The following is a 24,137-nucleotide window of genomic DNA, read 5'->3' as shown; positions in this document are numbered from 1 at the left end:
TCAGCCGACTGTTTGAGTGCGTAGCGCTCGCTCATGGACTTTTGCTGTCTGGATTGCCTTCGTGCACCGCCTACCTAGGGCTTATCGTAGCTGCCTGGGGGCCTCCTGACTCCTGGGCTTTGCGCTCTCCTACCTCCTGGTATCTGGACGCCGGAGATTCGCCGGGAGCTTCTGGCCAGGAGCTGTGTGGTGGACACGGAGTGGGACTGCCCGCCGGGGCCAACTGCTGCATCTGCAGGCCCGGATTAGGGTACTGCTTGGTTCTGGTGGTGATTAGTGGAGCGTTTGCCCTGGTGCAAGGCGCCCGGCATTATGGCTAACCAGGCCCGCAAGGGACGCGTTCTGAAGGACGGCGCGGCTAGATCGTCGCAGCAGCCGGCGTCCCCCGGTGCAAGTGGGTCGCCTGGGATACCCGATGACGAGGCCCCGGCCACTAAGGCTTTTATGACCGAACTTTTTGCTTCCATCAAGGAGGACATCTCTGAGCTGCGGGCGCAGCTGGCCTCTGATCTCCGGGAAGTCCGGCGAGATGTTGATGGGATTGGAGAAAGGGTGGCGACTCTTGAGGACCATGATTTGAGCACGGCCAATGATGTCCACTTACTCCAGCAAGATGTCATTCGCCTCACGGAGCAGAACTTGGACCTACAGGCACACATGGAAGATCTTGAGAACCGCTCCCGGCGGAATAACATTCGCATTAAAGCGGTACCGTGGGATGGTGAGTCGGGTGACCTGCGAGGCTATGTGCAGGAGCTGTTGCTGCAGATCCTGGATGAGGATGAGGTGAAGACTATCCAGATGGATAGGGTCCATCGCGTTGGTTTGCCCAGGAGAGGGGGGGGGCCGCCCCCTGACATCCTTGTCTGTGTACATGACTTTCAATTGAAGGAGCGCATCCTCCGGAAGGCTAGGGCCATCGATTCGCTGCACTTTCGGGGCCATCATCCCCAGCTTTTCCAGGACCTTGCTGCGTCTACGCTTCAGAAGAGGAGGGATTTTCGGCCGGTGACTTCCTTTTTGCGGGAACGCAACATCGCCTACTCTTGGGGGCACCCGTTCAGGATCATCTTCAGGTGGCAGAATCGTCTGATGCAGATGCGCTCCCTTCGGGAGGCGAAGGAGCTCTTGGGTTTGGAGGAGGTTGCCCCGTCCCAGGGGTCGAATGCATCCCCATCTCGGAGGCGGCGTCGGTCTTCCTCGTGGCATAGAGTGGGGTCCTCTCCGGCGAGGGGGCGCCCGGACCGCGATGCCAGTCAGCAGGAGAGGGGAAGTGCAGTGGCGTCAGTGGCTTCAGCGACGGTGCCGGCGTCACAGGCCAGCTCTGGAGCGGCGTGACGGTGACTTGATTCTGCGGATCGGCGCTGGAGGGGCATGGACCCCCCCGGTCTGGGTGAATGGATGTACTTTCGGAGAAGACTCCCCAGACCGTGACCTTGGGAGGAACCGAGATGGTCTTCCTGACCAGTCCCCGAAGTGGTCGTAACTTCGTGATCTGTGGACCACTGGGACTGATGAGTATTTTCTTCATTGTTAATGTTTTGTTTACGCTTTCACTGTTTCCTTTTCCTTCGGCCTACAGGGGACTTCGGCTGATGTCTCCTCGCCAGCCCTGGGAGGACTTTTGTGGACTTTGGATGGGTTGTCTGGGGGTTTCCGGGGGGGGGAGGGTCTTGGGGGGGCTGTTTGGGGTGTTGGGGTTGGGGGTGTGGGGGGGTTCTGGTGGTGACGCGGGCTTGTTGTGGGTTGTGTCATGTGATGGTGAGAGGATGGATGGGAGGCGCTGTTGGTATGAGAGTTGCGGGGTGATTTTGCATGGGGCTCAAGGTTGGAATTGTGGGGAGGAGGGTTGGCGGGAGTATGCTTTTCATATGTGCTGTGACCAGGGTTCCTTCTGGCGGGGGTGGTGGGCATGTTCCAGAGTCATAGAGGATTCTAGTTTTGTGTCTCGCGATGCCTGTTAGCTTGGGGACCTGGAATGTTAAGGGGCTGAACTCCCCGCAGAAAAGGCAAAAGGTATGGAAGTATATAACTGACCACCAATTGGATATAGTGGGACTTCAGGAGACTCACCTTGCTCGCAAAGATGAGCTGCGTCTTAAGCATAAGGCATATCCCCTAATATACAGATCCTCTGCGTCCATGAAGCATAAGGGGGTGGCCCTCCTCTTCCATACTTCGCTGCTTTTTCAACCTGTGGCGGTACGCACGGATAGGGAGGGCCGTTGGTTGATGGTGAAAGGGCTGGTGCAGGGGAGGCTTTGTACTTTTGTTGTGATGTATATTCCTAATACTGGCCAGAATAAGTTCTTACAAGACCTGTTGCATAAAGTGAGTGATTTTGTAGAAGGGCGGTTGTTCCTCATGGGGGACTGTAATTTGGTGTGGGACAGGGCGCTGGATTGTTCAGGCGCTCGCAGGGCGGATACTGGTGTGTTCTCTGAGCTGTCACGGCAAAAGATTGCGGAACTGGGGTTGGTTGATGGGTGGCGGTTTATGCATCCAACGTCCAGAGATTACACGTTTCTTTCTCATGTACACCACTCTTATTCACGATTGGATCATATATTCCTCAGCCAGGCTCTTAGAGGAGATGTCCGTGACTCCACCATACTGCCCATCTCGGTCTCGGACCACAGCATGCTGGTGCTTACTCTGCGCTGGTCGTCGGCAGACACCGGGCAACGGAAATGGTATTTCCCAGCTTCGGTACTTCGGGACGAGGATTCTAACAAGGCGCTGCGGGTGGCCATTAGGGAGTTCTTTACCCTCAATCCGCCGTCCGATACCTCGGTATCCAACACATGGGATGCCTTTAAGGCGTCCGTCAGGGGCACGTGCTTGGGCCTTAATGCACAACTTAATAGGTTGCGCCGCAAGGATCGGGAGGCCCTGGAGACTGAGCTGGCATCTCTCGAGCGGGCGCATAAACTTAACCCCTCGAGGGTGACCCTCCGGCCTCTCACGGCGGTACGGGGGAAACTGAGGGCACATTACAATAACAGGGCGGAGTTCACACTACTGAGATTGGGCCGACAGTCCTACTCCTGTGGTAACAAGGTGGGGAGGCACCTGGCCCGACAGCTTCGCGACAGGCGGGAACGTGAGTACATTGGGGGGATCCGCGACTCTGTGGGTCAGTTGCAGCACCGGGACGAAACAAAGGCGGCCATTTTCGGACGATTTTACTCGGATCTATACGGGGGGAAAGGCTGGGAGCAGCTGCCCAGAGGGAGTACCTGGGGCGTCTGCACCTTCCGCAGGTGTCCAGGGAATGGAACGAGCTTTTAGGGGCCCCGATTACCAGGGAGGAGGTGTTGGATGCTATTGCGAACTTGAAGCTTCACAAAGCACCTGGCCCAGACGGTTACACCGCTGTGTTTTATAAATCCTACGCTTCCGAGATCTGCGATTTCTTGGTAACCCTTTTTAATGACATGGCTTCCTCCGGTTCCTCTACTGGCTCCTTGGCGGAGGCGATGATTACGGTCTTGCCAAAGCCGGGGAAGGATCCAGCGCAATGCGCCTCCTTTCGCCCGATAGCGCTTCTTAATTTGGACGCCAAACTATACTCGGCGATCCTGGCACGTAGGCTACAAGACCTTATGCCGGCGCTAATCCATCCAGACCAGTCTGGCTTCATCAAGGGGCGCCAGACGCATGATAACACTCGTCGGGTGGTGCATCTAATAGAGAAGGCAGAGAGATTTCGTATTCCGGCAGTCCTAGTGGGCCTGGATGCCGAGAAGGCCTTCGATAGGGTGGACTGGGGATTTCTGTTCAATACCATGACTGCCTTTGGTTTCTCGGAGGCTTTCATCACTATGGTGAAGGCTAATTTCTGCTGCCCCCGGTCCCGGGTGACGGTGAATGGTCATATGTCAGCGTTCTTTACTCACGCTCGGGGCACTAGACAGGGTTGTCCTCTGTCCCCCCTGCTGTTCGCGCTGAGCATCGAGCCGCTGGCGGTAGCGGTGCGGGAGCACGTCGGGATCCGAGGTCTGCCGTTCGCGGGGGAACAGCACAAGATTTCGCTCTTTGCGGACGACGTCTTGTTCTCTATTACTGATCCGGAAATCTCGCTGCAGTGCATCCGGGAGGTCTTATTGGAGTTTGAGGCCGTGGCCGGTTTTAAGGTCAACTATGGCAAGTCCTACATCCTGAATCTTACCCTTTCGGAGGTCGAGAGGGATCGGGTACGGCCGCTGACTCCGCTGGCCTGGGCCACAGGTTCAATCGTCTACCTAGGGGTCCATCTGACTCCGACAGTGGGCGGGCTGTTCCAGGCCAATTTCCCATCTTTGTTGGCAAAGACCCGGACGGAACTGGACAGGTGGAAACCAAAATTTCTGTCGTGGCTGGGCAGAGTTCATGCCGTGAAAATGGTTTTCCTCCCTAAATTTTTATATTTGTTCCAGGCATTGCCTATCCCCATAGACAGCGATTTCTTTCGACGGCTCAAGACCCATGTATTGCGCTTCATTTGGCAAGGGGGTCAGGCACGGGTCTCCTATGCGGTTCTCCGTCGGCCGAGATCTGAGGGTGGAGTCGGGCTCCCTGACCTGCAGTTATATTACAAGGCGGCGCAACTGCGAGTGTTGGTGGAGTGGTCGCAACAAACCTCCGAGAAACATTGGCTCCATATGGACCGATGCGTTGCCGGCAGGTCGATCTGGGACTTAGCCTGGAAACCGAAGAAGGACCGCCCTCTCAACGCATATATAAGCACTCCTACGAGCACAGTGTTGAAGGTGTGGGACTCGCTAGCGGCGGATGACCGTTGGACCACGTTCCCTTCGCCATTTACGCCCTTGCATTACAACCCGGCTTTCCCTCCGGCGCTTCATGAAGGGCCGTTTGCGGTGTGGAGGGAGGGGGGGTGTCGGGCGTTGACCCATCTGTTCCACGGCCTGGACACCCTCACTTTCACTAATTGTATGAGAGATTATGGGGTCCCCCAGTCTGAACAATTCCGGCATGTTCAGCTGCTTCACTGGGCTACGTCACCTGGGGTGGTGGAAGCGGCTACGAGACCGCCGACACCGTTTGAAGCCTTTATATTACGCACGTCCGCCATGAAGGGGGCCATTTCCTTCATATACCAGTTGTTGCTCAAATCGACGGTAGCTCCTCGACCTCGTTATATGGGGCAATGGGAAGAAATGCTGGGGCGAGACATTTCGGATGTGGAATGGTCGGCGCTTTGGCGGGACCTGACGACCTTTAATCATTCCTTGCACCTGAGGGAAGCCCACCTCAAGACGGTCATGCAATGGTATATGTGCCCGACTAGGCTTCACCGCATTTTCCCGGCGACCTCGGATAAGTGCTGGAGGGGCTGCGGACTTTTGGGAGACTTCCGCCACATCTGGTGGGACTGCCCGGTGATCCGTCCGTATTGGGAGGAAATCCTCTCACATATAAAGGAAGTGCTGACTTATCCCATTGATGAGTCTATGGCTTGTGTCCTGCTAGGGCTGCGTGACCCTGGCCTGGTTTATCAGACCAGGGCCGATAAGAAGATTTTGTGGCTATGCCTCGGCGCTGCGAAGCTCACGCTGGCTGCGGCCTGGAAAAAGAAGGATGCCCCGGCGGTGTCACTATGGCATGCACGACTTTGGAGGTTGCTCAGTTTGGAAAGAGTGGCGGACATCTTCCTAGGCCAGTATAGGAATTTCCGATATCAGTGGGGTCCCCTGGTTGACTTTCTCTCTAAGGGGTTACCCTCGGCGGTATGCCCGGCTTCATTGAGATCGATGCACCTCTTTCAAGTATAATATGGATGTGGAATGAGTGCTGAGTGAATGGCGTCACCACCAGGGGGGAGGGTGGGGGTGGGATGGGGCAGTTGGTTGTCATGGTTTATGGGCTGTGGAGGGTCCGCGGACTGATTATCTGCACCGCCTGTGTGGAACTTGGAGGATTGGGGCCCAATTTATTGCAGCCCTGGTTCTCCTGGACGGCCTGGCCTACTGATAGGCTTGTAAGCCGCTGGTACTGTGGCCTAGATACTATGTTGTCTCGCTCCTGGCCTGGATATGCTTGAAATATAGTCTGGGTCACTGCTGATATGTGCACAATGCTTTGCCCTGATCTGGAGTAATGTGCGGTTCCTCCGCAGCCCTATGTTTGTCTGTTTCTTCTTTTTTGCAAATCAAAAATAAAACTTTTACAAAAAAAAAAAAGTAAGACTTATTTTTCTAAATTGGTCTTGGGTTTATTCTTTGAGGGTTTGTCTAATTTATTGATTCTGTGAGTACAGCAAATACTTAGCACTACCCTCTGATAAGCCTAAATTGCTCACCCACAATACCACAAAAGAGAGCATTTAGTGTTACCATATTTGCATCTGTAAACCAATAAGGACTGCCTGGACTGTCTGCACAGTATACCTAGTTTTAAGACACTATATATAGAGACAGCTTTCTACGGAAAGGCCTTCTCTTAGTCAGAAAACCCTAGGTCCTTCAGGGACACTGATTTGCCTGGATATAGCTTAGTATGCCCACTGCATACAAATGTTTTCACACTTGGTTGCAAATTACAAGATGTAATGAATGTAAATGTAAGAAAAATCACACAAAAGGATCAAACAAATATATGAATTTTAAAAATCACATTTTGTTACCTGGGGTTGGAACATGGTACTCTCTGAGTATTCACGTTGTCACATAGAGGGTCTCCCCCATGGCAAATACCGGTTCGGACATAGATCTAAAAAGGAAAACACATTTGACAAACCATTAGGTATTGTAGAGTAACTCTGCTATAGACAACAAAGCAATAAGAAGCAACATTTACTTGTACAGTGGCACAAAAAATATAGAACAAGCACAGACCAAGCCAATATTTTTGACATTTGTAAAGTGAAAAGTATTTTGTATTCTGCTGTGGAGGCTGGAAACAAGCTATTGTGGGCACTGGGGAAGAATACACAAATATTGATAGGCAAAAGTACTGCACTACAGCAATACGAGTCCCCATCAGTCAGTAAAGACCAAGAGCACACGCCCGAGGTCAACTTAGTAACTGCAGTGACACCGTCAGAGTGTACGGATCCTCAGCTCAATAAGCCAGGAAGGAAATGATGGGGATAACCAGACCTTACTCCATGTTTTCTGTCTGCAATGGCTGCCTCATGTCAGATGCTAAGTTAATACAGATTTAATTATGTAGTTTTGGGTTGCTGTGTTCTTATAGATATAAATTTCCTTTGGTGGAATGGCTTTTCAGTGTGACTTAGCAGTATCAGACAGCAATCTTAGTTGAAATGTATATTTCACATAACTTAGCCATCCAACCCTGCCACCGTTGTCTAGCCTCATCACATCGTTCAAGATGGAACGGTTTAATTTACTTTCTTCGGTGGTCCAGGCCCTATGCCATAACAGAACCGGTGCAACCTTTATTGTATCTTCTAAATATGGTTCCCCAAGTTCAGTGTGGCAAACGTATGTAGATACACTTTCTGGAACAGCTAAAATATATTTCATAAAGGAGTTTTCCACCACCTGTAATGATGTCACATTAGCGTATCCCCACAATCCAGCACCATATGTAACAATTGCTACGCAGGTTGCTCTATACACTGTAAGCATCTCCCCAATTGGTTTTCTACCCATTCTTTTACTAACATTTTTTACGGCCATTATTGATTTGCAAAACAGTAACCTTCTTGTTTTGATTGCGTTATTCCATCGACCAGTATGGTCGAATAAAACACCTAGGTACGGAAAGGTTAGGGTAAAATCAACTGGGCTAGGAGACAAAAATGATCTTTCTCTTTCTAGCTGCCCCATGGCCACAATTCATGCTAAAGGTCTTAGAGCAATTTATTCTTAGATCCAGACTAGTCAAAGTCAGTGAAGGAAGTGACTATGGTTTGCGTAGCCATTGGTGTCCTGGTCATTAGGACAGCGTCATCTGCGTATAACAACGCTGGGATTGGTCTTTTACCCACCATCTGCATGTCCCTGCCCTCCTGTAATAATATCCTCTCCACATCATTAATATACGGTGTAAAGAGAAAAGGGGCAAGGACACATCCTTGTCATACTCCCCTAGCAATACCAAATGTTTCTGTACATTCACCATTTTTCCCATACCTAACTCTGGCTCTTGCCCCCGAGTAGAGTTCCATAAGAAATTGAACTATTGAGTTCTCTACTCCTAGGTTCTCAAGGATCATCCATAGTTTGCAGTGGGTGACGCACACGAACGCTGACATCAAGTCAACGAAGGTTAAAAACTTGCAGCCATCCTTAGCTTTGGTATATTTTTCAATAAGGACGTGTAAATTCAGGCACTGATCAATAGTACTCAATCCTTTTCTAAAACCGTATTGAAGATCACTAATTATTGTATTTTCTTCCGCCCAGGACTGAAGTCTATTTAAAATCACGCGGCCGAAAATCTTAATAGTGGAGTCCAGGAGCGATATTGGGCAATAGCAATAACAACTTGCTCTTTCACCTTTCTTAAATATCGGCACTATTATAGACTCACACCAGAAAGATAGAAGACCTATACGAGAAGTAACACTAAAAAGCTGGGTGAGAAGCGGGCCCCACAGACCGATATTATATTTATATAGATCCACCGGAACCCCGTCGGGTCCGGGGGCTTTCCCTGCCATACTAGCATTTATAATTGCGGTTACCTCCATTAGGGATAGAGCTGGATTCAGGGTAACCAGTATATGATGGGAATACTCCGTAATATTATCCATTGCTGAGGAATCGTCCTCCGAACTCATCACAGAATACAATTCTGAATAATGCTTCATCCATTCCCTCTCAGTAATAGCTATTTCTATCCTAGCCGAAACATTTTCATTTAAAAGCGGTGCGTTTACTGCTAGGCAAAAGGCTGCAGAATCTCTGTTTAAAGATGCCTCGCACAATGATTCCCACGCTTCCTTTTTTAGGGTATTCTTTCTCTTTTTCAAAGCCTTCTTATAATCATTTCTCAAGGCTTTGATTAAAGTGCGAGGCTTTTAGAGCGTGTTTTAGCTTAGAATAAGCCTTAGTACAGGCCGTGTCAAACCAACTAATTAAAGTCTTTTGGGGTTTTTCGATTCAACCCATAGGCTGTTCTTTATTTGGGAGGTAATATCTAAAAAGTTTTTTTATAAAATCTGAATCATCAGTATTCCCATCTGTACAAGCGTGGAATTGGGGCTCGCATTTCTTAATCAAATTATGGAGGAAATCTTCAGGAACCACAGTGATCCACTTTAGAGCGTGCCCAGTTTTCCTAAGCATGGCAATATTATCCACACACAGTTTTAAGATGTCATTTCCGTGGGGTTCTTTCTTTGCCTAAGATTTCTAGGCTAAGGGGAATATGGTCGCTCAATGGGTTATCCAAGACGTTAAAAGCCTGGGTCTTTTCCCATGTCTAACCGTCATCAATATAAAATTGATTGTTGAATTTACCCCTCTACCATCAAAGGTGGGATCAAAGGGGATCATCTCAGGTCTAACCATTCTATTCACAAAACCCATATCATTAAGAAGGTCCCCGCTCTTAAGTGTGTTCAAAATGGCTTAAGCTAACATCATTATCCAGCATTATGCCACAGGTTTCTCTCTCACCGCTTTGACATATAGAACAGTTAAAATCCCCACCCCAAATAACACAAACTTCTTTAAATCTCCCACCTAACGTCGATTTTATATAATTTCCTAAGGCTTTAAAAATATCTTCCACTGCCTCTGCAGGAACATTATTGTAAAAGTTTACCAAAATCAATATGAACACTTTATCTATAGTTATCCTGATTATATGATAATAGGTATTGTTAAAACAGGAGAAAACAATACTCCTCAATAAAAACAACATTTTCCACATCCAATACACAGTGAAATATCATCCAATAAGTATATCTGGGACATTTGTCCCGATATACTAAGCCGAAAATGTACTCCTAGCATAATTTCTTTGTGAAAACAGTTGAAGACTGAATGACTGTTAAAGCTCAACGTTTGTGTTTGAGTGCTCAAGCTTTCAAATTCTACATAGTAACAGAATTTTAGGGTACCTTTAGCTCAAGTACGCTGATGTTATGGATAGCAGAATCAATTTTTACATGAGAAAGGAGCACAGAGAATGAATTATGAGGATGGGAAACTGGTTACGAAGAAGAAGAAAACATGAAAAAGGAAAGAAGGCAAAAGCAGAGAAGAGAACATGAACAACTTCAAGAGATATTCTGGAATGATGCTTAGTGTGAACACGCACTTTGAAGAGCAATTTCAGAACTTTCAGGGGAAATCGAGTAAGTAGTTCAATACAAACTATAAAATCTATCTGACCCTTCCCATCTCTAAAAGTAGGTCTCTTTCACTCCGGAGTCAAATACACATCAGTCAATGAAAGGATGGTGCAAACTACTATGCAGCTGCTATCAACACTATAGCCAAATATGGTTTTATATACTATCACTCAATTTGCATTACTTGCTTCACTGAACTGGAATGGAATCAACAAATTCTTAGGTGCTGGGTCATCAGCCGTACCTTATCAATGTCACGAATGTTTACGTTTACATATGTTGCACAAAGAATTTTTATTCTAAGTGCGCTGTTGAGTGCCCACAAATCTTTGGTAGAGGCTTCACCGTTCATGTAGGGAGTGGCTGTTGAGATGCGCCGAGAATATGAAGGCATCGTAAAGGTGTCCACCGGCAGCTGGCTATAAAGGCTATCTTTTGCCATCAGCATCAGATTGGGTAATCGACCAAGCATTATGCAGCTTCTAATATACTGTGAAATATAAAGAAAACACATTTAGTTATGCCTAATTAGAAAATAAATATTAAAAGGTAATACGATACCAGAAACCGCTTTCAATTATGTACAAGAATGATTTTATTACACGTCATGATAATTTTAATTATTTACAGAAGATTTACCAGAAGCAATATACTCACTACTTCCTTTACTGGAATCAACTACATCTGACAGGGAGCACCACAGATCCTGAAGACCAAGACATGCCTTCTGTCTGGGAAGGCATTCAATACCACCAACCCAAACCAAGGAGAATTTGTAGCCTAAAATCTATGTCTAGAAATGCATTACTTATCTTTATTATTAGTTCAAAAAAATATATATAGTAGCAATTGCATTAAATACATTCTACCAGTTCAATTCCCTTTTAAATGTTGGGCCTAAAGACCGAAACAGGTGTTGTAACTCACAACGGCAAAATGTGTTAAATTGTGTAAAGATATTATAGACTAAGACTTGACATGGTTGCAATTGAATTCCTAGTTCACGTTAATGTCCGATGGTTCTTTCTGCCACACACAATAAGAAGAGGTGGAGTGAGAGACAGGGGAGGAAGAGCACCACTTCAAGACATTTAAAAAATGTTGAAACGTAAGTCGTTTTAAATTAAACTATTATCATGGAAAGATGAGAAGACTGGGGCGGAGGGGAAGGACGTACATAGAAGGGAAATGGCAATCAAGCATAAGAGACAGTTTGAGACACACTGCGAGTTAAAGAGTGAGTGTGAAATGCTGAGAAAGGTAGAGGCAAAGTCTCTCGGTACTAGTTTAGGGGCTGCTGCTAGTACTTTCTTTGCCTTGCTGACTTGTTTCCTACTGTGTGACTTCTGCTAACTGACCAGAATTTCCTCTGATGGTGCGAGTGCGAAATGGAGCAGGGTCCTGCAAGCATGTTCATGAGTGAGGTACTTGATTCAACACTGCTGCATATTTTGAAGTGCTACATCAACGAGAGTGCATATTGTCAGCAAAGCCTGACAAGAGCTACTACTGTCATGTTATCATGATAAAAGTTCAAAACAATTCCTCTCGGTCATATGGTTGGAACTGTGACTCAAATTCCAAGATTTATTGATGTTTGGAATATCAGTCATCCCTCCCATTAAATCATTTGGGCCTGGGGTTGGTGATCAGTAAATCACCCATAACAGTACTTTAAATAAACCCTAACAGTATTGTTTGTGGTACTAAGAAGGTGACTACACCACACAAGACTTCCTAGAGGTGGAGCACTTCTTCCTTTAATGGCTATGGCTAAGATGGACCATCATGGTTCTTCGGTAGATGCGATATCTGAGGGAATCATGTTTTAAACTTTGTTTTTTTTTTCTTTAAATAACTGGTACATGTTTGTGATAATTCAAAGTAAAGTGTGTCTCTGCAATAAGTACATATGAAGAACAAGTTACTTACCTTCGGTAACGATATATCTGTAAGAAACAGTAGTTAGTATTAGATTCCTTACCTTAGAATATCCCCAGGCGTCAGTCTGGATCCGGAAACTTTTGCGTAGCAGTACCCCTGCGCGTCGGTAGGCGTCGTCTGCAGGCGTCCCCTGCGGCTCCGCGTCCGTCGTCGGCATCGTGCGCCGTGATGACGTCGCTGGAGTATATAGACGCCGCCTCCGCGCGCTGACGTCAGTTCTTTGCACACAGCTTTTCCGCGCCAGAACACGCAGAGCCATGTGAGAACCAACACTGGTGCCATTTGAAACTAGGGCCCTGAAAGGGATGTCCTTAACCCTAGGTATCAGTTCGCAGAACGGGGAGGATGGGTGGGGCGGTAAGGAATCTAATACTAACTACTGTTTCTTACAGATATATCGTTACCGAAGGTAAGTAACTTGTTCATCTGAAAGAAACAGGTTAGTATTAGATTCCTTACCTTAGAATAGATACCCCAGCAATACCAACCCCGGTGGTGGGTCTGCGAACCAATACAACCTACACCAGAAAGTCCTGGAGGACCGAACGGCCAAAGAAGCCATCCCTCCGGACTTGACTGTCCAGGCAGTAGTGCCTCGCAAAGGTGTGCAGCGAGGCCCACGTAGCCGCCTGGCAAATGTCCTGCAAAGGGACTCCCCGGCCCAGGGCAGTAGTAGCCGCCGTAGCCCGAGTGGAATGGGCCCTCAGCCCAACAAGAGGCTCCTTCCGAGCCAAAGAGTAGCATGCTTTGATGCACAGGACGACCCACCGAGAGATGGTGCGTTTCTGTACCGCCCTTCCCTTCTTCTCACCCACGTAGCCAACAAACAGTTGGTCATCCACCCGGAACTGGCGTGTGCGATCCATATAAAATGAAAGCGCACGTTTTGGGTCCAGACGATGGAGCCGCTCTTCATCTTTTGAAGGATGCGGAGGCGGGAAGAAGGAGGGTAAGGTGATGGACTGCCCGATGTGAAAAGCAGAAACTACTTTGGGCAGGAAAGAAGGCCTAGTCCTAAGAACCACCTTGTCAGGATGGACGGACATGAAAGGAGGTTTGACAGAAAGAGCCTGGAGCTCACTCACTCTCCTGGCAGAGGTGATGGCAACCAGGAAGGCCGTCTTAAGAGTGAGAAGACGGAGAGGACAGGAATGAAGCGGCTCAAAGGGAGCACACATCTAGAATGTCAGAACCAGATTCAAGTCCCACTGAGGCATCACGAACGGAACTGGTGGATACATGTGCGTGATGCCTTTCAAGAACCTCAGTACAATAGGGGACTTGAATAAAGATGGCTGATCAGGTAGGAGGCGGAAAGGGCAGAAAGGTAGCCCTTGATAGTGCCCAGAGCAGAGCCCTGCTGGGCAAGAGAAAGAAGGAAGAGGAGAACCTCGGAAAAGAGGGGCAGAAAGGGGATCCACAGCCTTTGCTGTGCACCATGCCACAAATCTGTTCCACCGGCAGGCGTATACCGACTTCGTGGAGGGACGCCTGGCTGCCAGAATCACATCACAGACTTCAGGAGGCAAGTCGAATGGCCTCAACTGCCGCCGCTCAATCTCCACGCATGGAGGTGGAGGCTGGACAGGTTCGGGTGGAGGACCGTCCCCTGCTGCTGCGACAGAAGGTCCTCCTGAAGGGGCAGGCGGAACGAGGGACCGACTGACATGCTGAGTAGCTCGGGATACCAGTATCTTCGAGCCCAGTCCGGAGCCACAAGGATAACTTGGGCCCGGTCGCGCCTGATCTTCTTCAGCACTCTGGGCAGAAGTGGTATAGGCGGAAAGGCGTACAACAGACCGCAGCTCCACTCGCGCCGAAAGGCGTCGCCGAGCGAGTGCCGTCTTGGAAACTCCAACGCGCAGAACTGATGACATTGCGCGTTCTCTTCTGTGGCGAATAGATCTAACCACGGCTCTCCCCATTGCTGAAAGAGGCCGCTCGCCACGTCCGAGTTCAGACGCCATTCGTGAACCACCGAGCACCGACGGCTGAGTTCGTCCGCCCTGGCGTTCAGAGAACCTGCCAGGTGTTGAACCGTCAGAGTCACACCCTGACGTTCCAGCCATTGCCAGAGGCGCAGAGCCTCCTGGCAAAGGGTCCACGACCCCACCCCGCCTTGTTTGTTGCAATACCACATGGCGGTGGTGTTGTCCGTGAACACCTGCACTACACTCCCGTTGACAAAGGGGAGGAATGCCTTCAGTGCTAGGCGAATCGCCCGCAGCTCCAACAGGTTGATATGGAGCCGGGACTCCGCCGGAGACCAGATGCCTCTGATCTCCGCCTCTCCCAAGTGGCCACCCCAGCCCTGGAGGGACGCGTCCGTCACAACCACGTGCTCCGGTTGGGGAAGGGAGAGGGATCTGCCTCTGACCCAATCGCGGTCCGTAAGCCACCACTGCAACTGTCTCGCAGTGCCCTCCGAGATCAGGACATGGTCGGATAGGTTGCCCTGATGCTGGGCCCACTGAAACTTCAGGTCCCACTGCAGAGCCCGCATCCGCCACCTGGCGTGATGCACCAGTAGGATGCAGGAGGCCATCAGCCCCAGAAGCCGTAGCGTCAACCTGACCGAAACCCGGGATAATGGCTGAAAGATGGGAATCAGAGCCTGAATATCCCGAACCCGCCGTTCCGGAGGATAAACCCGAAACTGCGCCGAGTCGAGAACCGCTCCGATGAAAAGGAGCTTTTGAGAGGGACACAGGTGTGATTTCGGCACATTGATGGAAAACCCCAGCTCGTGCAGGAGGTCTGCCGTCATCTGAAGGTGGTGGACGACTGTTTGGGGCGAGCCCGCCTTCAACAACCAGTCGTCGAGGTAGGGGAAGACTGAAACCCCTAACCGGCGCAGATGAGCTGCGACCACCGCCATCACTTTCGTGAACACCCGTGGGGCGCTGGTAAGGCCGAATGGGAGCACGATAAACTGAAAGTGCTCCTGGCCTACCGTGAACCGCAGGTAACGCCGGTGGGCCGGCAGGACGGGGATGTGAAAATACGCATCCTGCAAGTCCAACGCTACCATCCAGTCTTGTGGGTCTAGAGCAGCCAAGACCTGAGCCAAAGTCAACATCTTGAACTTCTCCTTCCGGAGGAAGCCGTTGACGTCCCTTAGGTCCAAGATAGGACGGAGGCCTCCTTTGTCCTTCTTGGGCACCAGAAAGTAGTGGGAGTAGCAACCACACCCTACTTCTGGCCCAGGAACGCGCTCGATGGCCCCCTTGGCCAAGAGGGCCGTAACTTCATCCTGCAGAAGTGTCAAGTGGTCCCCCGACACACGGTGGTTCTGCGGTGGCATGGCTGGAGGAGTGGACTCGAAGGGGAGGGAGTAGCCCCTTCGGACGAGCTGCAGCACCCACCTGTCCGATGTAATCGCGCGCCAGCGGGAGTGGTGATGGCGAACCCTGCCACCCACTGGCGTCACGTGAGCTCGAAAGCTCGGACTAGGAAGATTTGGAGGCTGCAGCGGGGGGAGGTGTGGACTGACCTCGCCGCTGCCCTCTACCGCCACCACGGCGGAATCCACGGCCGCCACCGCGCTGGGGAGCGTTCTGCGGCGCGTGGCTGGCAGCTCGCGTGGGACCGCCCCTTCCTTGGCCACGAAAGGGGCGAAACGAACCAGTCTGCTGGCGCTGGGTCGAAAGACCCAAGGACTTGGCCGTGACCCTGGAGTCCTTGAAGCGCTCAAGCGCGTTGTCCGCCTTGTCACCGAACAGGCGACTGCCATCAAATGGCATGTCCATGAGGGCATTCTGGACGTCCGGCGAGAAGTTGGCAGATCTCAGCCAAGCATGGCGACGAATCGCCACCGTCGTGGACATAGCCCGTCCCAGCGAGTCGGTCGTGTCAAGACCACACCTGATCGAGTACCTCGCCGCGTGCCGGCCTTCAACCAAGGCCTGGTTGAGCTTGTCCCGCACTTCCTGCGGGCACTGCGGCAGACACTCCGCGACCGTATCCCACAGGGAGTGGGTGTAGCGGCCCAAGAGGCACGCGGTATTACAAGACCGCAGTCCAGCGCTCAAAGAGGAAAAGACCTTTTTGCCAAATTGGTCATACCGCTTCGATTCCCGATCGGGCGGGGCCGACGGAAATGCGGACTGTGAAGTGGAGGCCTGGATCACCAGACTCTCCGGGGAGGGATGGGTGGAGAGGAAGGCAGGGTCGTCCGAGCACGGACGGTGACGCCTGGCAACGTTCCGGTCAACCGGCGCACCGGAAGCGGGCCTGGACCAGGTGCCCAAAAGGACATCCGTCAGGGCCTCATTAAACGGCAGCAGAGGCTCCTGAGGGCATGACTGCGGTTTAAACACTTCGGTCAGAATGTTAGGTTTGACCTTAGCGACGGGGAGCTCAAGGCGCAAGGCCTTGGCAGCCCTCATCAGGACCACCGAATAGGCAGCCCCCGCCTCAGACGCCACAGGGGAAGGCGAGACAAACCCAGGGTTGGGCGACTCGTCCAGACCACTGGCATCACCCAAGTCACCTACCCAGTCCACGTCATACTGGCAGGCACGGGATAAAGGGTCCTCAGACCCCTCCCAACCCTCTCCATACTCGTCTTCATCGCCGTAGTCTGGGTCGACGATATAGCCGGTCCGACTCCGCGTCCGGAGTCAGAGAGGGAATGGGGGTGGCGCCGCGCGGCGCCGGGGACCCGACGCCGGCCGGAACCGACGGCGGAGTCCGGCGTCGCGCGGGGGCGGCACCACGGGACGGCCCAATGGAATCGACGCCGGAGAGGCCGGTAGACCAGCCGGCGACGAACCTGAGGGGCCCAGCGGCGCTGGGGCCGGAGCCACCGGCGGCGTCGGGGCAGGAGCACCCGAACCGCTCGGGCCCCCAGATGGGACCGACGGGCCCGCAGGCGCCGTAGGCCCCGCCGGAGGAGACCTCGCCCTCATAGCCATGAGGAATGCCTCAATCTCCTCGCGCGACGCGCCTTCCCCAGGGACCGACGGGTATGGGGCCGTCGGCGACCCACGCGGGGCCGCGGGTGTGGGGCCACCCGAACCCCCGGCCGCATCACGCGGGCGTCGGGGGGAGTCGGGGGTGCTTTGACGACGCCCCGACTTCTTACGCTTACCTGACGAACCGGAGGAATGGTGGCGACTCCCGGAGCGCTCATGGCGGCTCCGCGATCGTTCCCTCGACCGCTCCCTCGACCTCCGACCGGACCGGGACCGCTCTCGACGCGGGGCCGACACTCGGAGCTCGAGAAGCTTGCGGGACCGCTCCCGCCTAGCTTTACTAGTCAAGGCCCGACAGTCGACGCAGGACTCCACGTCGTGGTCCGCGCCCAGACACCGGAGGCAGAGTCGATGGTGGTCGGTGACCGACATCATGCGGTCGCAATTGTCGCAACTCTTGAAACCGGGCATCCTACCGGCACCGTAGAAGATTTATTCAACAAAAAACTTGGTCAAAAGACCGGAGTACTGCTCTTCGGATCTGCGCTAACTGGCGCGGAAAAAAGAAGAACTGACGTCAGCGCGCGGAGGCGGCGTCTATATACTCCAGCGACGTCATCACGGCGCACGACGCCGACGACGGACGCGGAGCCGCAGGGGACGCCTGCAGACGACGCCTACCGACGCGCAGGGGTACTGCTACGCAAAAGTTTCCGGATCCAGACTGACGCCTGGGGATATTCTAAGGTAAGGAATCTAATACTAACCTGTTTCTTTCAGATACATATGACCAATTGTGGGTATTATGAATAGTAAATGGCAATAATTAACTGGCTCGGGGGCGGAGCTAGCGAGCGCAGAAAATGGCCGCATAGTTCCCGGACTCCGCCGGCACCGTCAGAAATCCTGCAAATATCCTGCACCAGCCTAACTTGTTCCTGACCCCCGACACCCCCGCGTTTGGCGGAGCAACGGAGGAACAGGGGGATCTGCGCAGCGAGAGAATCCGCCGCCTATAACGGCGATAATCGGCTCGCTCCCCAGGACGTGGTGCGGGCCGCGGACCGCGGCCTCTGGTACACCCGGCACCCGCAGTGCGTGCAGAGACGTGCGGCAGCGGACAGAGAGCACGCCTCCCTGCATGTCCAACTCCTGCTAGCGGCGATCGCGGACCAGTCAGGAGATAGCTGGCTCCACCAAGTGACATCGGAAGCCCCGGACCTCCGCTGCCGTGGCGGCAAGAGCGAGAAGGTGAGCCTGATCGGCGAAGCGGGGAGAGCCCGGCGGCGCCATTGTACCGCGACCAGTGAGGTACGCCAGGGAGGCGGCGGCTGAGCCAAATGGTACGGGGAGCACATCCATTGCCAGGACAACAGCAGCGAAGGCCCCTGAGTCCACTGTCTCCTATCCACACGCCAAATCTGGCGCAACAAATATCGAGGCTCTTCTCCACCTGTGACACTGGTGACTCGGTAGGTGTTAGCTCTTGCACCTACCTACGCGCGGCCTAGCTTGCCCCTTCTGACACCAGCGGCCGCGCCGAGGGATCTACACACCTGCTCCCCACTCACGGGGTAACGGTGTCCCTTCATTGTGGGGGCACCCAGTCTTACAGACTTGATAGACCCGCTACCCTCCAGCCACTTCAGTGGGGGGACTGGGTGTGGAGATAGTGATCGGACCCCTGATATCGCGCATATTGGGCCCTGAGAGAAACGCGGGGTCAGCTGATTGCGCTATAGCGGACTGCGCTTGGACTACCAAAGTGACCACACAAAGCTACTAAACATGGGGAAAGGAGACAGAACCCAGAGTAAGCTCCCCTTCTCGCAGAGGCGAGTATCAGTGCAGACTCCCCCGCCACAACGAGACAAGGAGGCGCATACAGGGGTCCCGCAGGAAGACAACGCGGACATTAAAACAATGCTCCGCTCCATGGAGCAAAACATCCAAACGAATATAGCGGCGCTAGGATCCAAGATGGACGCCATGTCCTACAGAATGGACCGCATGGCGGAGCGTCTCGACAAGCACGCGGAACGGCACGATATGGCCGAAAGGCGAATTACAGAGGTGGAGGAGGCCCAAACAGACCTGGATACAGCGAGACGGAGGGCGGAAACACTTATCAGGACATTGCAAGACAAGACAGAGGATTTGGAGGCGCGGTCACGGCGCTGCAACCTCCGCATTACGGGCCTGCCGGAGACCACCCAGACGGGGAAAATGGAATTATTCATAGAACGCTTGCTCACCACGCTCTTGGGTGACGGAGTGTTCTCGACTATGTTTGTCGTAGAACGCGCGCACCGCACACTTGGCCCGAAGCCCAATCCGGGCTTCCCACCACGTCCAGTCATAGCGAAATTGTTGAATTATAGAGACAGAGACATGGCGCCGAGGCTGGCAAGAACCAAAGGGGACCTACAATTTGAGGGGTCAGCGTTTTCGATTTCCCAGACTTTACAGCGAGGGTGCAGGAAGCACGCAAACATTTCGCACCACAAGAAACGTCTTAGGGATATGGGCCTCGACTATGCAATGTTATACCCAGCCAAATTGCGAGTGAACAGACCAGGACACTCGCATATTTTCATGGACCCAGCGGAGTTGCAGAAAGCATTGAAAACGTGGGCAAGGGAGGAGGCGGACGGAAAAGCTGAGCACCAGCAGGAAGCGGAATCGAGCCGCCTCGACGAGCAGGAGTGATCTGAGAGTACGATGTTTGGAGCACAGTTAACTCATGAGTGAGACCCCTATTATCCTAGAACATGGCGGGACGCTACCCTGGATGAGAGACTCGCTGAGACGCTGAGACAGATAAGTGGGGCCAGGGATTGGACATAGGAACGGACTAATTGCTGCATGGCACTCTGGTCCCATGATCTGAGGGTGTCCCAGATATGGGGGTGGCTGGCGGAGTTAAGGGATGGAATATGGGGATGCGAGGGCGGGAGGGACAACACGATGAATAAGCGGGATATCTTCACACTGAAGTGCGGGCTGGTGCATTTGCACATTGCTGATGGTGCAGGGCGGAGGGAAGGGGGCCGGGCACCAGAGTCGAAAGTCGGACACTTGGGACGAGCCGGCTGGCTACCTTTGCCTCTGAGCGTTATGCACACGGGACTGTTTAATTTGTTGAAGGGGAGGGATGGGTGGGATGGGAACCTGCATGGCCAAATTGGGGTGGGTCTGCTGTGGGTGGCGGGGAGAATGTTGGGGTTTGTATTTGGGTACCAGTTGTTGTTCTGTTTGACTGCTGAGGTGCTGAAAGCTGAAATTGTGAGGAGTTCCGCTAGATACGGAATCACCATTGCCACGCTACGCCGACTGCCAGACCTTGCTCCGCTGGGGCGCTTTAAACCTTTGCAAAGTAGCCTCCTCACGCACACTGCCAGATATGCTGAGGCTGATAAGGGTACATCACGGCCGGGTACAGCACAGACTCACCTACGGGCACTGACATGGAATGTTAGGGGCCTCAATGACTTTAGGAAGCTGCGTAAGGTCCTTAGTTACCTGCGTAGGCAACACATAGACCTCGCTCTCCTACAAGAGACACATTTACCACTCAACAGCAGAATGTTGCTGCATAGGGGAATAACGGGATGCAGTGTAGCGGCAGGCTTCACCACTCACTCGAGGGGGACACTCACGTGGGTCAACCCGCGCTCCAAACTCATATTGACGTCTCTAGAGACTGACCCAGAGGGGCGATACACCATCTGTAGATGCAGGGGCCAGGGACATGACTTATTGCTAGTGAATGTTTATGGGCCTAACTACGATTCACCTGATTTTTACGTGGAATTAGCCCGGAGATGCAAGTCGTATGATTACACGAGTATGCTCTGGGAGGGGACTTCAATTTGGTCCTTGACCCAGCCCTGGATAGGTCTGCGGGACCCCACAGGGCCCGTCGGCTGCTGCCACGGCACTTCAGACCGAACTAGTGCACTTGGAACTATTGGATGTGAGGCGCAGTCGGCATCACACCAGAGGGGGGTACACTCATTACTCAGCTTATCACGCACTACACACCAGAACAGCTATCCAATAGTTTGAGGGACTGTCAAATATTGCCACGCACTCTGTCTGACCACTCTCCGCTCCTCCTGATCCTGGAGACGCCGGTGCGCGGGATCCCCCCCTTTACGTGGCGCTTCCCCCCGTATTCGTTAATGGACGAGGTGTTCAGAGGGGAAATCGCAAATGAAATTGAAAACTTTTTTGAGACCAATACGGGTTCTGTGGAAAGTTTCCAGACGCTATGGGAGGCCTTTAAGGTCTACATTCGCGGGATAGCCATGGCCAAACACTCCAGTGTTCTGAAGTCCATTAGGCAGAGGCTCACATATCTGGAAAATCAGCTATCAGATCAGGAAGAGAGGCAACGGGTGGACCCCGAGGGGGACGCCTTGGACCAAATTAAACAATTACTGACGGAATATAATGCAGAGGCAGACAGGGAGGTGCAACATATGGGTAAATATGCTACAGCCCGCACCTATGGCGAGGGTGAAAGACCCGGCTCACTCCTAGCCAAGATGATTCGGCACGAACGACGTCCGTTACTAATTGGCGAGCTGATCTCGAGTACGGGGGAGATCCTCATGGATGAAGAGCAGATTGTTGGGGAATTTAGGCGGTACTACTCCACTTTATATGAATCACAGTCTACTGAATGGAAGGGGCTATCGACGAATACCTGAGCTACATCAAGATGCCACAGCTGTCCAACTCGCAGAGAGAATTCCTTATGATGCCCATCCAAAGGGAGGAAATAGCGGAGGCGCTAGACGGCATGAAGTCCGGTAGTGCTCCGGGCGCTGATGGGCTGACTGTCGGCTTCTACAAGTCCTTTAATGAACAGCTGGTCCCCTTCCTCTCAGCATTATTTGACGATATATGCATGGAAGGCTCCATGCCCCCGACGATGCGGGAGGCACTCATTATAACGATCCTTAAGCCAGGGAAACCCGCTACGGAGTGCGGCTCATACAGACCTCTGTCACTGATCAATGTCGACGCTAAGCTGTATGCCAAGGTTCTCGCGACTCGACTCGCACTGCTCGCCCCGGAACTGGTAGCCCCAGAACAGGCAGATTTTATCCCATCTAGGAACCTCACGTATAATATACGCACGGTCCTTGGGACGATGCAGCATGTGAAGCCGGAGAATAAGGCATTGGCAGTATTTCTCGATATGGAGAAAGCCTTTGACTCCGTAGAGTGGCCATTCATGTCCAGAGTACTCAGAAAGCTGGGGCTGGGCGAACCCTTCCTACAAAGGATAGGCGCCTTGTATTATAAGCCGTCGGCCAGGTTACGAATTGGAGTCACAGAGGCGTTCGGAATAGGCAGGGGTACTAGACAGGGCTGCCCCCTTTCCCCATTGCTATACGCCCTAGTGGCGGAGGCCCTGGCGTGTGCGCTCCGGGAATACCACAGTCATGAGGGCATTAATTTCCCTACTTACAAGATTTGTATCTCCACGTACGCTGACGACACACTTTTGTACGTCAGAGACCCGGAGCTCAACCTCTCCCCCGTACTCAGGGAGGTAGTGCAATTTGGCGCCTACCAAATCGGTGGCGTTCCCACTGACTACGGTGACGAGTAAATTTGTCATGGAGTACCCATTGCAGTGGTTGGAAGACCCAGTTAGGTACTTGGGCGTACAGCTACATCCAGACCCGGATGTGTTAGTTAGGGAAAATTATGGTGTCGCTTACACGAAGCTGACTGAGGATGTTGACAGATGGTGCAGGTTGCCGCTGTCCCTCATGGGCCGCATCGCGCTCATGAAAATGATAGTACTCCCGAGGTTCTTGTTTCTCTTTAACAATCTCCCGGTGATCCTCTCTAAGGCCTTCTTCAAGACGATGACTCAAACTCTCACGCGGTTGGCATGGGGAGGAAAGCAGCCTAGGGTACAGTGGCAAGTCCTGACCCTCCCATATGAGCAAGGCGGTCTAGGGGCCCCGGATATGGAACAGTACTATAGGGTCGCGCAGGCGACGCACCTGCATACCTGGATACACGGGGATCGTAACATCCCCCACGTGATTCTAGAGACTTTATTCACGAAGCCCCTCCTGCCAGCGGCTACTATATTTGAACCGGTCACGCGACGGGTAGGAACTCTAGACTCGATCACGAAGACGAATCACGCATGGCACTCTTTGGCCAAGAGCCATGACTGCTCGCTGCTGTATTCCCCCCTGGTTCCGATAGACTGGGCCGTGTGGTTACCACTGCTGCGGGAAAAGGGAGTCACGCGTGCTCTTAATCAACTAGGCATACTCAAGTTGGGGGACCTGTTCAAGGAGGGGAGGGTGGTTTCCTGGGACCAGGTCGCTACCTCCCAGACCCCAGCGACGTTGCTGCACCACTTTCACTTGCATAGGGTCCGCGCAGCGCTGCAGGAGCTGCTGGGGCCAAACCTGGAGGAACCCCCCGAACTGCCTGAACTGACGTACGTTATAAAAACGCCATCATCGTGCAATTTGATATCGCGATTATACAAGATGGGGCAGCGTCACCGGGAACAGGCACTCTCGAAGGCCAGACTGGCGTGCCAACGAGACTTACAGACGGAGATCAGTGATGCAATGTGGAAGTATTGCTGCCAAAATACGAAAAAGGTGTCGCTGAATGCTAGGCACAGACTCATCCAGTTTAAATTCCTACAGAGGGTGTACTACACACCAGAACGCTTGCACAGATACGGGCTCCGACAGACGCCCGAATGTGAACGCTGCCATGCGCCAGTGGCGGACTTCCTACATCTGGCATGGTCCTGCCCAGGAATTAACAACTTCTGGGAGGGCATTTTTCTAGAGCTGGGTCGAATACTCGAGATTGAGTTCCCAGTAGATCCTGCGTTGGCACTGTTGGGACACACCAGAGTTCTTCCTCTGGCGACGCGTCGCTTGGCAGACATAGGGCTAATTTTGGCTAGACGAGCGGTGGCACAGTGTTGGATGCGAGGACCG

General features: G+C 52.5%; 1 protein-coding gene across 3 annotated transcripts in view; it reads right to left on the bottom strand.

Moving 5' to 3' along the window:
- The window catches only part of PIK3CA (phosphatidylinositol-4,5-bisphosphate 3-kinase catalytic subunit alpha), a 339,084-nt gene that overhangs the window by 216,561 nt on the left and 98,386 nt on the right, over positions 1-24,137 (bottom strand). For all 3 annotated transcript variants that reach the window (XM_078665664.1, XM_078665663.1, XM_078665665.1), the window contains exons 4-5: positions 10,521-10,766; positions 6,629-6,714 (exon numbers count right to left, since the gene is read on the bottom strand). In XM_078665664.1, the coding sequence (XP_078521790.1) occupies positions 6,629-6,714; positions 10,521-10,766 (332 nt within the window). The remainder of the gene's footprint in view (positions 1-6,628; positions 6,715-10,520; positions 10,767-24,137) is intronic.

This window comes from Lissotriton helveticus, chromosome 11 (assembly GCF_964261635.1).
Source record: "Lissotriton helveticus chromosome 11, aLisHel1.1, whole genome shotgun sequence".
In the NCBI taxonomy this organism is placed as follows: domain Eukaryota; kingdom Metazoa; phylum Chordata; class Amphibia; order Caudata; family Salamandridae; genus Lissotriton; species Lissotriton helveticus.
Note: the sequence above shows the minus strand (reverse complement) of the source record. Positions and strands in the feature narration are given on the sequence as shown.